Below are 13,298 nucleotides of genomic sequence, written 5' to 3' on the forward strand. Positions count from 1 at the left end.
CTTTCGCCCAGGCACTCGCCGACGTCACACGCCACCCTGTTAGGCCCCGCCTTTTAAAGGCACATATCTAACACGTAGACCCTGCGATACGTACAGTATTTTCTATACATTTTATGTGTAGAATTTTTTTTCATGTTCAAAAATGTGTACAATGTGTTTAAATAAGTTTGAGTTTGTGTTTCAAGTGTAAGGGTAAAACAGAAAAACACCTATTGCAGGTGGGTCTGGAATGTATCCTCCTTGTCAAAAATAGGGGTTTACTATACTACTTTCCTATTTAGACGGGGTTTTGGCAGCATCTTAAATTATTTTAGAAAGAGTTTTAAAAAAACACAATACGTTAATTCATGTATAGTTAACTGCAAATATGTGGGAGATTACTGTATTTATTTGAGGTGAGATGGAGGTTTGGTTCAAGCCAGCCCCAAAAATGAAAAATATAGCTCCCTAGTTGTTTTGGCCTGGTTCACCACTGCAGTCCTTGGAGAGGTGTAAACAACTGCCCCTATGAGAGGACAATGGGCCCCAGGCTGCACCCCCCCCGCCACTAAAATTGGTCTAGAACCGCCACTGGTGTGTTTATTAGATTAATGGTGATTGTGTTTTTTTTGAGACTTTACATCAGAACATTTCTCATCTTTAACAGCTAAGCCTGTGCGTCCTGGCCACGCCTCACCCACGCACACCCTCTTCACCCGAGGCCTCAGCGAGCACCCTGTTTCAGTGAGTGACGATTCACCCCGCGGTGACCCGCCAGCTCCACAAGCTGCCACTCCGGCACCGGAGAGCGGTCGCACTGCCCCCGAAACTAACCAGAACCGACCCGTTGGATGCTTGGACCACCAAAACAATGCTCAGAACATGTGAGTCGCTATTGGCGAGCATGTTGTGTTTAGTAGGGGTGTAACGGTACATGTGATTTCGGTGTGGAAATTTGAAAGTTCCCACTCGGAATGTATTAGGTAAGGGACTGGAGGTGTAACTGCCTCACGCTCAGCCTCTGGCTGGTGGATTTGGGCAGTACGTCAAAATTGTTCACTCATTTGAAAGGGCATCACACGAACGTGAAAATCAGTGCAACATGGTGCTCAAGTAACTTCCAGCAGCCTCTAAAAAGCCTATCACAGGCTCTTCAAATGGAGCCAAAGCAATAACAAATGCGTTAAGTGGTTTTATAGCAGTTTAAACTGTTACAGTTGAACTTGAACTTGAACATGAACTACATTCATTCATTTCCTCATAAGAAAACAAACCACATGTTGCACAAAGATTTAAGATGTTACAATGCATCCAGAAAGCGCTTTACCTTTTCATATTTTATGTTACAGCCTTATCCCAATATGGATGGAATTCATCCCAAAATGACAAAGTGAACACATTTATTTATTCATTTATAGATTATTTCGGCGGCACGGTGGCCGACTGGTTAGAGCGTCAGCCTCACAGTTCTGAGGCCCCGGGTTCAATCCCCGCCCCCGCCTGTATGGAGTTTGCATGTTCTCCCCGTGCCTGCGTGGGTTTTCTCCGGGCACTCCGGTTTCCTCCCACATCCCAAAAACATGCATTAATTGGAGACTCTAAATTGCCCATAGGTGTGATTGTGAGTCTAAATGGTTGTTTGTTTGTATGTGCCCTGCGATTGGCTGGCAACCAGTTCAGGGTGTACCCCGCCTCCTGCCCGATGACAGCTGGGATAGGCTCCAGCACGCCCGCGACCCTAGTGAGGAGAAGCGGCTCAGAAAATGGATGGATGGATAGATTATTTCCAATTTATTAAAAATAAAAACACAAAAAACGAAGCAATCACATGCACAGACGCTCCCCTTCCAGCCGGCTGGAACTTGAGAGGTGCTGGCAAGCGCAACGGGCAAAACCGCCCAAAGCTACGGTAGGTGTGCCAATCTTGTGGCATGAGCTTCAAAAACAAAGCTGCATCAAAATAATATTGAGCAAAGCCTCTGAATACTTAGGCACATGATTTCCTAGTTTTTATTTTATGAATGAATTGACTCCATTTTGGAATAACACTTTTAATATAACAACTTAGAAAAAGTAAAGTGCTGTGAATTCTTTATGGATGCACTGTATCTATTAGTATATATTTATTTTATTGTATTTGTTATTTTGTTTATTTGAGAATTTACTACTTGCAGTTGGCAGTTTCATTTTGAATGTCATTAAATGTGTTCCTGTTTACACAAAAGCGCAGCAGTTTTATGTTTTTGCATTTTCTTCCCTGAATGTGAAGCGTGATTTTTGGCCTACCGTTACACCCCTGGTATCTTTTGCTCTGCTGATTCACAAATCAAAACCTAAGACGTTCTGATTGCTTATTTGAGCCTCTCTCCCCGTTGTTTGTAGGCCTCTGCCGAGTCAAGCCGACACCGCCGAGATGCTCGATTCAGAAAACGGTGAGCTCCAGCCTCACAGAGCCTGTTATGATAATGAGATGTGTCATCATATCTGTCGGCGGGGTTAAGGAGTCTCACTCAGGAAGTTCTTCTCTCCAACCTTGCTTCCTTTTTTTTGCTTTTTCCCCGCCGCCATAGTGAATAACGTCTATACTTTAGCGTGGTGCATGCGTGCCACCCAGGCACCTTCTATGGATGACGTACATGATATGAGGCTGGTAGATGGCCTCTGGAGGAGACAGATAAGGCCGGCTGTGTCAATCCATGTCAGCGTCTGAGCAAATGATGGCAGTTGCTCGGTAACAGTAACAACAGAAGCAAAGCTGGAACGCTGCAACTGGATTTTGCGTCTCCTGTGTAGCAAGACTAAGAAACAGCTCTCAGTGTGAGGCAGTGCAGTCCTACACTAATGCATAGTACATCCTCAATAATAAACATAAGAGTTGAACAGTACACAGTAATCCCCCATAGCGAAAATCCACAACAAATTGATGTCCCCATGTTTAAACTGTAAATATACCACAAAATATGATCCCAAAATAGTTTAATATCACTTTAAGATCATCTTAAAACATTGCCTTTAAAAATAAATGGATTACAAATAATTTGATTTCAAAGCTAAGACTCTCCTAACTTCTACTAACAACCCAGGTAAAACTTGGCTCTTGCCCGACTTACAAAGTTTGTCTCTCACTTGAGATCACGTCAACGTACTTCCTTGAGACCAACTACTATATTAGATAGGGCTTTGTCACCATCTTGTGGTTCCCCCCCAAAATATTATGGGTACATTTTCAAATAGCGAACCGAAAACGGAAGCACCGCGGGGATTACTGCAGTGCGGATTTCAACGCAAATTTTGGAGGGGAGGAATCATCAATAAGAGCAGTAAAAACTGTGCATGTGGTGTACCTCCAGTGCTCTTTTGGTGCATTTCAGGAAACGAGGTTTTCCTGGTGGATTTTAGAACTTCATTATCTGCCATATAGTTTCCCTACAAATGGAAAAGCCTGGATGGTGTAACAATCTGGACACCCATGAGGTTTCCTGACGATAGCCAAGTCGTTACATTTGTGCAAAGTGCCACGAAATTTACGACGGCTCCGGACATGAATAACAATGAGCCAAAGTCTATTACTGTCCACTGATCGGGCACAACATTAGGTACACCTGCACAATGTAATAATATTGCAGTCACCTTATTTAGCTATATGAGAGGGTCAAAATAAGTTTTATCTTGCCAAAAATAAAGCATTACTATCTTTGAAAAGGCTAAATGGGATGTGATAGGATTGCGCTTGTCTACCTAATGAATTGTCCAGTAAGTGTGCTTTTTCTTTTCGAGTCTATGAGAAGCTAAAATGGTGACGATTCTCCCTCGTGAGTAGTTCAGGGACACAGGAGGAGGCAGACATAGTTGCTACGTTTCATCCAAGCACCCAGTTAGGCACCCGGAAATGACTGAATTGTTCTCCGCTGACTGCAGCCATAATTTCTTGGGAGTGCTTTTTTTGTTTGTTTGTTTTTTACCCAGAACTGCAGGTGTTTAGTTGATAAAAAGTAATATTATGTAAAGTAGATTATGTGGTGGTTGTGATCTCAGCAGGAAAATGCCATTGTGATCATGGGAATTGACAAGTAGCCTTTAAAAGTTAGGATAATTGTGTAAACTGGGCTCTAATAGAAAAGCAATAAGGGGCTTGTTCTTTCACATTAAGTAATATGAATGAATAAAAAAGGAGCATGACATTAGCTGGGCGCTAACTGCCCCCTCCAGTAAAACAATTCTGCCTAAACGAGTCCACAAAGTGATGATCGCACATACAGTATGTTGTCTATCAGTGCTTTATTCATTTATGGTCACTATCCTGGTCACACACTGCTGTGGGGTGGCCCTCCACTCTTCAAACAGTCACTTTAACACGAACATCACGGCCAAGTTGATCCCACGAGTGTCCAGTGCAAGAGCCTCAGCAGTGTAAGGAAGAACCGTCCACAGTTACGAAAGCCTGATGCATTACGCTGGTCACACACTGCTTTGGATGGGATTCCACATCTCAATCCTGAGTCTTCAGTCAATGTGGTTGTGTCACTCATTACTGCACAAATGACATGTTCAAGCTTATCCCACACGTTTTCATGTAAAGAGCCTTAATTTTTTGAGAAAGATGCATGCACACCCACAATAGCCTGGCACCTCATGCTGGTCACACACTACTGTGGGGTGATCTTCCGTTCCTTCACCAGATGTCGTAGCAAGTCAGCCACTGTGGTTGTTTTGGTCTGTGTAACACGAGGACAAGAATCATACAGAGTCGCAAAAGCCTGACACCTCTTGTTTTGCTAGTCACACACTGTTGTGGAGTGGCCTTCCACTCTGCAGCCAGATGACAAATAACAAGTCAGCTTTTGTGGTTGTGCGAGTCTACCATGAGTCAGCACGAGTCAACCACTTTCATTGTTTTGGTCACTGTAGCACTTAAAGAATAAATAAGAAGAATCATACACATACGCAACAGCCCGATACCTCATGCTGCTCACACACTATGGTGGGATGACATGTACTCCTCAGCCAGGTTGTTATTGACATGAGCAGTAGACCCAAGTCGATCTCTGGTATTTTCAGTTAGGATGAGGTCTGGCCACTCAATTCTTTCTACTCCCAGAGGTCTCTCTGCTAAACACGACACTGTGGGGGTGAATGTTGTCATTTTAGTAGATGGGAGTGAAGACCAAACATTTAGTAACTTTTTGTTTTATCTTGTACATTCCAAACTGTTCAGGGCCTAACACAGATGTGTTGCAGTCCCTTGTGCATGCTCTGTAATTCACTCATTCAAGTGTATTGAAGGAGTCCAAAATTCAAGTAAACTGAATTTCCCCAAGGGATTGTCTAAGGATAACATTGCCAATGTAGTTGATGTTAAATGCATGTGTCACTGCTGCTCACTGTGCATGAGCCTGCGTCATCCCCTCACACGCCTCTTTATATCCACAGGAAACACCAAAGACATTATTGACAACAGGTAAGACCAAGCACCCAGTCTTAAAGATGACATCATACCGTATTGGAAATTCTTAGTCATTTGCTGAAACTTCTGATGCCTGAATTAAATCTATTTCCAACTCACTCAAAGTATTTGCTCTTGTTAAAGCAAGACTTCATCATCAAGACAAGTCAACTGTAGCGAATCTAAATTAAGCTAAATTAAGCTAGGCTAACCAAGGTAAGACATGAAAAGATGACAAACTCAATTTAACCAAGATAAGATAATGTCAAACAAAACATAAACTAGATTGCTCAAGCAACTCAAAACAATTTCCTTAATTAGCTAAATAACTAGCACGTAGATAGATATAGGTTGGACTCATAGCTAAGATAGGCTGAGTTTAACCAAAGAAAAACATGTCAAGCTAACCCAAAAATTGAAACCAAGTAAAGAAAAACTAAATTTAAACAAGACAAACCAAGCTAAGTTAAGCTAAAATAACATAGGCCAACCAAGACACAAAAAGACAAGACACACTTGACCAAACAAAGTTAAGAGAAAGATTAAACGAAAGTAAAATCAAGACAAACTGAGCTAAGCTAAGCTGAGCAATGCTAAGCAAACCTACAGACAACTCATGAAAGGACAATACAAATAAGCTAAGCTAACATAAAACGATAGATAGATAGATAGATAGATAGATAGATAGATAGATAGATAGATAGATAGATAGATAGATAGATAGATAGATAGATAGATAGATAGACAGACAGATAGATAGATAGATAGATAGATAGATAGATAGATAGATAGATAGATAGATAGATAGATAGGCTGATTGGTTGATTGATTGATTGATTAATTGATTGATTGATCGATCATGCTCATTTACCCAGCATGCAGCTTGTGTTTTACCATCACTGGTAAAACACAAGCAGATCTGCTTCACTCACTCGCTTCACTTTTCAGCTCTATCACTTGATGATGATGATGATGGTGATGGTGATGGTGATGGTGATGGTGATGGTGATGGTGATGGTGATGGTGATGATGATGATGATAATGATGATGATGATTGTGTTATTCGTGGGCCAGCATGTGTATGAACGACAACGCCGTGTCTACCAGCGACGTCTGTGACAATCGGGACCCGAGCAAACTCGACAGCTTGCACTCAAGAGGCCACCGCCAGCTAATAGAAAAGCTAGCAGGTAAGAAAGCTTCAGCTCTCCAGTAACGTCTTTACGATTTATTTGGCCGAGATGTACAACTCACATCGTCAATCAGCTTCGCCCTACAGAATCCATTAGCACATCTATTCCCTTGAGGGCCTGAAACAATGCTGTGTTTGTGTTCTTCATGCTGCATTGCATTACCACCAGTCATTTGCAGTACATGCTTACAAGCATGCAAATAACAACAAATGCTTCTTATTACCTACCCGCCAATGGAGGAGGCTTTGTTTTATGTAAGTGCCATCGAGTGTGTTGCTTCACTATATCACGTGAACAAGTTGTTTCACTTTATTGCATTCTGGAGTTGGTTGCATGTAAACAAAATATTCATGATCATGTTTGTAATCCAGATCCAGAGCCGGATACAGAATTTGAGTAAACATAACCTGATCTGGAACCACATTTGTTTTTTGTTTTTGTTGTTTTGTTTATCATCTGGCTCCAGAAATCGTTATTAAACTATACGGTGCTCCACATGAATGAGACCACCCCGATTCGAAAATAACATGGGATAGCAACATTTCATGAGTTTGGGGCAAACGTTTGCTGGAGATGTTAGTCCTTGGACTAACATTTTTCTGCTGCATTTGACACTGTGCGAAGACCGCACGTGTTCCCCTCGGAGCGCTATGTGCACGTTCCAACCACACATCCACATTTTCCCTGCGAAAGCAAATGACGGCTTGACACGTTCCCTCTGGCAAAGTGAACTCACTTAGTGCTGTCTCTTCTTCTCTGCCATCTGTCTTTTGCTTCGCTCTGATGTCTCTCACGTATGCTCTTTTCCCTTTTCTCACTCTCTCTCTCTCTCTCTCTCTCTATCTCTCTCTCTAAATCTGTATGCAGCTGATCAGCCGTCTTTGTAGCTTCGTCCTCACCTGCTGTAACACACCTCCATCTTCTTCCTCCTATTCTGTTATGTCCAAGGACTGCGTGTGATGGAAATGTGCATTACCAGAGGTCACCACTAGCAGGTGCTGTTTGTCATAAACTACTATTAATGTTATTTTTTTTTTCTTTTTTATCATTACCATATTTCCTCAAATAGTGTCCGTCCCTTACTCTAATACTCTAATCCATGCCGTAATTATTTGCAGTGTAGGTTGTTCCACTTCGTCAAATAGAAGAACTTCCTTTTCCGCTGTTTTTTACACAAAGACGTTCAAAAGTTAACTATTGAGTCCGTTTTTAACTCTGTTGCTCACATAAACAGCAGCACTTACCGAAGCACATAAACAGTCTCGCAGTTGGATTCAAATGTGGAGTTCTACCGGGTGTTGTAAATTCCTCGCGCGTTACTAACGATGTTGTTTTAACGTTAACTGTCTTACGTTTTGTGGAGAGAGCGCTTAATGTTCTCGTAGACGCTGATGTGCGGTCGCTCCACAACGTTGTCTGTGTCCATTTTTAGGCACCTCATTAGTGCTGCTTTGTCTGACTCAGCTGTTGTTGTTGTTTCTTTATGTGGAGACTGTCTTTAGTGGCGATTAGCAATGCAGTGGATACCAACTTGTGGTCCCTTCACAATGTTGTGTGCGTTCATGTTTATTTTTCAGGGTAGCTATGCAACTTATTCTTTTTGGCCCACCTGTCGCTGTTTTTGCTTGTTCATTATGCAGAGACAGGAACTTTGCCATGAATGTCGGTCCAGTCGACTCTGACTTGTGGTAACGCCACAATGTTGTGTCGGTCCATGTTTATGTTCTGGGAAGCTAGATGACTTGATAGGTCTGCACAGTCTGCCTTATTTCTTGCTGTTTTGTTATGTGGAGATAATATTTTTAGTTAATACGACTTGTGGTTGCGCCACAATGTTGTGTTCCGGGGAGCTACACAACTTAGTTTGTTTTAGTCTGCCTCATTTCTTGCCATTTTTCCATAATAATCATTTTTATTTTGTATTAAACGCCCAATTTCACTTGACAATAGAGGCCTCACCCAATCCCAGCCACTGTATGAGGAAATATGATATTACTATAGTGATTTCTTTTGACAACAGACTGTGTTGTTCTGTTCTGTACTGTATGCCCCCCACACCCCACCAACCCCTTTGCAGCCAAATCTCTACTGAAATAAAAATATATCAAAAGAGTATTTTTAAACATATACAAAATGATAAAAATATATGAGAATATAGTAGTTTCTTTTCCACTACTGGACCATGCCATTCTGGTTACTCAGACAGGAGTGAATTATGCATCTGTTAGGTCTATTTTTAGCCTTGGATGAATGCATGTTTTAGAGTGTAGTTCCGGCAGAGTGTGTGCTAATGTGTGTGCCTGTGTGTATGTATGTGTGTGCGCACATTGGTGTTTATAGTACCTTGTCAGGAGGATCAATGAATATATACATACACTGTATGTAATATATCAAATAGGATCAGGGTTATTCCCAAATGAGGATTTTGAAATGCTGCCAGGTTCACAACACTCACCTCCGCCAACATGATGTTCTCATACCTTTTTGGTTTTACACAAACTGATGCTATTTTTCTTTACACACACACACATATACACACACACATATATATATATATACATATGTCTTTCATGAAATATGAATAGATTTGTCGCATGTTTGGGATAACCTAAAATCTGAGGGAAATTATAATTTATGTTAAATCAAGTAATCAGAAGAAGTAGTTATTGCCACATAATCACATATTTATGTGGTGATTTAAATCCATCCATCCATCCATTTTCAGAGCCGCTTCTCCTCAATAGGGTCGCGGGCATGCTGGAGCCTATCTCAGCTGTCATCGGGCAGGAGGCGGGGTACAGTACCCTGAACTGGTTGCCAGCCAATCACAGGGCACATACAAACAAACAACCATTCACACTCACAGTCACACCTACGGGCGATTTAGAGTCTCCAATGAATGCATGTTTTTGGGATGTGGGAGGAAACCGGAGTGCCCGGAGAAAACCCACGCAGGCACGGGGAGAACATGCAAACTCCACACAGGCAGAGCCGGGGATTGAACCCCGGTCATCAGAACTGTGAGGCAGACGCTCTAACCAGTCTTCCACCGTGCCGCCATGATTTAAATCACTCTGATAAAAATCCCTCAGATTTTATTGCAGCCGTAAAAATTTGAAACCACTCCTGAAAAATGACAACAATTGAGTTAGCCCACTCTAGTTCTCGGTGTCGCAATTATTAGAGTTGTATAAGTTGAATGGCGTCTGTCAGGGTTTAAAAGTGATGCTATGATGCAAAAGCACGGGGTAAAAGATGTGAAGCAACTATTTTTAAGTATATGATCGGTACTTCCAGTTTGAGAGACAACGTATTATCTCTATTTATTTTGCTACTTTTTATTTATGAGCCGCTGTTTAATGTGCAACATTTGTTTTCATTGGCTTAGCGTTACTCTTTTGCAAAATACTCAAAGTTATCCCGTCAAAAATATATTTTTCAATTATTATTATTATGGTTAGTTAGGCTGATGATGACGCTGAGGTTACACGCGCACACTCGTACATATGACCTCATCCAACAGTCTGTTGACTTTGGACCTCAAATCCAAGTTCAGTGCACCCCGGATGAGTCACGCTACATGTGATTGATGATTTGATTGATTACTGTCGTCCGTCACGCTTCCTGATTAACAAGTCAGGAAGCGAGGGTTGTGTGCTCGTGTGTGCGTAAAACAGGTGCGCTTGTGAATACTTAGCAAGCTGTCTTTCTCTTTTAACTTTTTAAACAAGACTAGTGAGGCTTAACATATGCATGAAGCACTTTATTGTTATTATTCTGATGTGTCTGTGACTCGTTTTCTCACTTTGTTCCTGTGTCCCCAATTTCGCACCTTTTATTTTACAGTATTTGTACTGTATGTAGTTAGTTGTGTTTATTAATTGCATTTGTTTAACTTTTGCTTTATTTTTGTTTTTTTTTTCAATTGGTTTTAGTTTTAAGTGATTAGGTTTTAATCCCATTTTATTTTTTCATGTGGCTTGATTTTTCATTTTGTTTTCTATGCATTTGTTTTGCTTATTTTATTCAGATTTCTTTTAATTCTGTTTTAATTTGTTTACAGCAATTTAGTTCAATGCTATTTTCATTTTTCATTTCATTTATTTAGTTTATGTTAGCTTCTTTTATTTTTATTTAATTGTATCTAATTATTTTTTATTTGTTTCATATTTATTTTACTTATTTTATTTTATTTGTGATTTTTAATTGATTTTAGTTTTTAAAAGCCTGCAGTGATTCCAGTGGAATTTTATTTTATCATTATTTCCTTAGTTGCTTTATTTTATTCATTTCATTTTTACTTATTTGGTTTACTTAATACTGTGATTGCTTTGGAATTTCATTACATTTTGATGTATTACGTCAGCAGGCACCTTAAGCTTGTGGTTAGCACAGCCGTCTCACAGTTCTGAGGTTGGGGGTTTGAATCTGGGCTGCGGACTTCCGGTTTCCTCCCACATCTCAAAAACATGCTTGTTAGGTTCATTGAAGACTCTAAATTGTCCTTACGTGTAAATGTGAGTGTGAATTTGTTGTCAGTACGTGCCCTGCGATTGGCTGGCGACCAGTTCAGGGTGCACCCTGCCTCTCGCTTGAAGTCAGATGGATGGATGTTTTAGTTATTTATTGGACTTACTTGTCCTTTATTATATTTTGTAATTTCAGTTTAATGTAGTTTTCAGTGCCCCAGTGTGAACTCAAGCAAACTTTGCTTAATCAATTGCAATATGTTGACACAACCTATAGAAACCACAAGTTGAATGGGAATAACCTCTCATCAATAATTTAAAAAAGATAAATAGCAAAACAAGCATCCTGACATGCACTGTGATTGTAAACTGTGCAGTGTGCAAAATGACATTGATTTGTTTTTAGTCTTCTTGCTCTGTTTATCTATATGAAAATATTGCGTCACTGAGATGTTCTACCGTAGCGTTAAATATGCAGAAATAGAAGAATGACAAGAATGTTGGAGAAGTACAAACAAAACAAAAAAATGGTGACAAATTGTATGTTTGTATCATGGTGTATTGTTGCATTTATATCTCCCGTGTGATGTTGTGCATGCGGTGCTTTCCCTTTGTAGCAGAAGCTGGCAAACACACTTGTCCTCCAATTCAATCTCCTTTCAATAAAAAAAAGGACTGAGAGTGTATATAATGTGATTGTGCTCTGTTTGCCAGCCACAAGCCACACACTTGCAAAAAAAAACAAATCGATAAGTAGAGCAAGCTAATTGATGCTGGGTGCTGCTGCTGGCTGTAATTAGCTGCTGATATACTCACACCCATGAATCAGTGGTGTTAATTACATCAAGATAAAATGTCAACACCTATACTATATGGAACTCATTGAATTACTTATTGTCCCAAAAAAATACATCTTATCCCCAGAGTATCCCCATAAAATTATTATATGATACAGTCCCATTTTTAAATTATTTTACGCATTAGTTACATTTTATATATATATATATATATATATATATATATATATAGTGTGTGTGTGTGTGTGTGTGTGTGTGTGTGTGTGTGTGTATTTAAAAATAATATTACTTTTTGGGTCTCTGACATTTGCATTAATAAATTTTAGCTTAACAAAATGACCGACTTAAATTTAGATTAAATTTATTATATTTAGATATATATATATATATATATATATAGTTCTGATTTTAGCTCTGACATAAATTTTTAGATATATATTTTTATTATTTAAAATCTTTAGAAAAAAAGATTACATTAAATTTCAGGTCTGGGAAATATGTTTTATCTAAAGTAAATTAATGTATTATTACAATTATTAATTAATGAATTCGATAATTAATTAATCATCATCCTCAGAACTTAAATATATATATATATATATATATATATATATATATATAGTTTGACAAGAATTTGCTACAACATATTCAGTATAGATTTTATTTTTAATGTATTTAAAAAGCATTAAATAATGTTAGCTCTAAAAAAAAAAAACATACATATCTACCACAAACTTTTTTTATTATTACATTTTTTTAAAATAATTTTAGCTCTGGCAAAATGACACATTTGCTACACGTATCATCATCAATCACTAAACAAACTAAGTTTGATATTCAAGTTAACCATGCCAGAAGAACATCATCCTTCCGGTCTAATCTAATGTCATGCTACCAGTACCTATGTGGGAGTAATCGTGGGAGGTCGGGTGTGTGTCTGAATGCGGAGCCCAGGCCAGGACCCAGAAGGGCAAAGTGCAAACTCGTAGCCGAGAAATCCACTTTGAATACGCTCCAGTCTGACACACTCCAGCAAAGCTCTCCGCAGGAGACGCCAGGTGAAAAGGTGTCGCCCACCCTGACGACCTTCCAGGATTAGAACAAGGTGAGTATATATGTAAAAATGATGATGTATTAATATAGACAACAAAACTGGTATGAAGTCATGAAATAAATGATGAGCCCTCTGCTGCTTTCATCACTTTAAAAGCATTTTGTGAAACTGGAGATTGCCATTGATTTTGTGTATGGCACAATAAAATGTCACTAGTCGAATTCAAAAGATTTTGGGGGGACTATTTCCATTGAATATGACAAGGTCCGTTTAGTTGAGGACATCTTATTGTGCACGCTGACAGCTATTCAATTCTAATCTGATGTTTGTGCTGCATGATTTAATCTTCCATTGCCTGCAGAA

General features: G+C 39.6%; 1 protein-coding gene across 2 annotated transcripts in view; it reads left to right on the forward strand.

Annotated features, from left to right (window-relative positions):
* Positions 1 to 12,113, forward strand: part of kif5ab (kinesin family member 5A, b) — a 66,785-nt gene extending 54,672 nt beyond the window's left edge. For both annotated transcript variants that reach the window (XM_061687092.1, XM_061687093.1), the window contains 5 exons: positions 647 to 863; positions 2,362 to 2,411; positions 5,410 to 5,437; positions 6,497 to 6,612; positions 7,483 to 12,113. In XM_061687092.1, the coding sequence (XP_061543076.1) occupies positions 647 to 863; positions 2,362 to 2,411; positions 5,410 to 5,437; positions 6,497 to 6,612; positions 7,483 to 7,502 (431 nt within the window). In that variant the 3' untranslated portion in view covers positions 7,503 to 12,113. The remainder of the gene's footprint in view (positions 1 to 646; positions 864 to 2,361; positions 2,412 to 5,409; positions 5,438 to 6,496; positions 6,613 to 7,482) is intronic.
* The last annotated feature ends 1,185 nt before the right edge of the window (positions 12,114 to 13,298 follow it).

The sequence above is a fragment of the Phycodurus eques genome, chromosome 10, assembly GCF_024500275.1.
Source record: "Phycodurus eques isolate BA_2022a chromosome 10, UOR_Pequ_1.1, whole genome shotgun sequence".
NCBI classification, from domain to species: domain Eukaryota; kingdom Metazoa; phylum Chordata; class Actinopteri; order Syngnathiformes; family Syngnathidae; genus Phycodurus; species Phycodurus eques.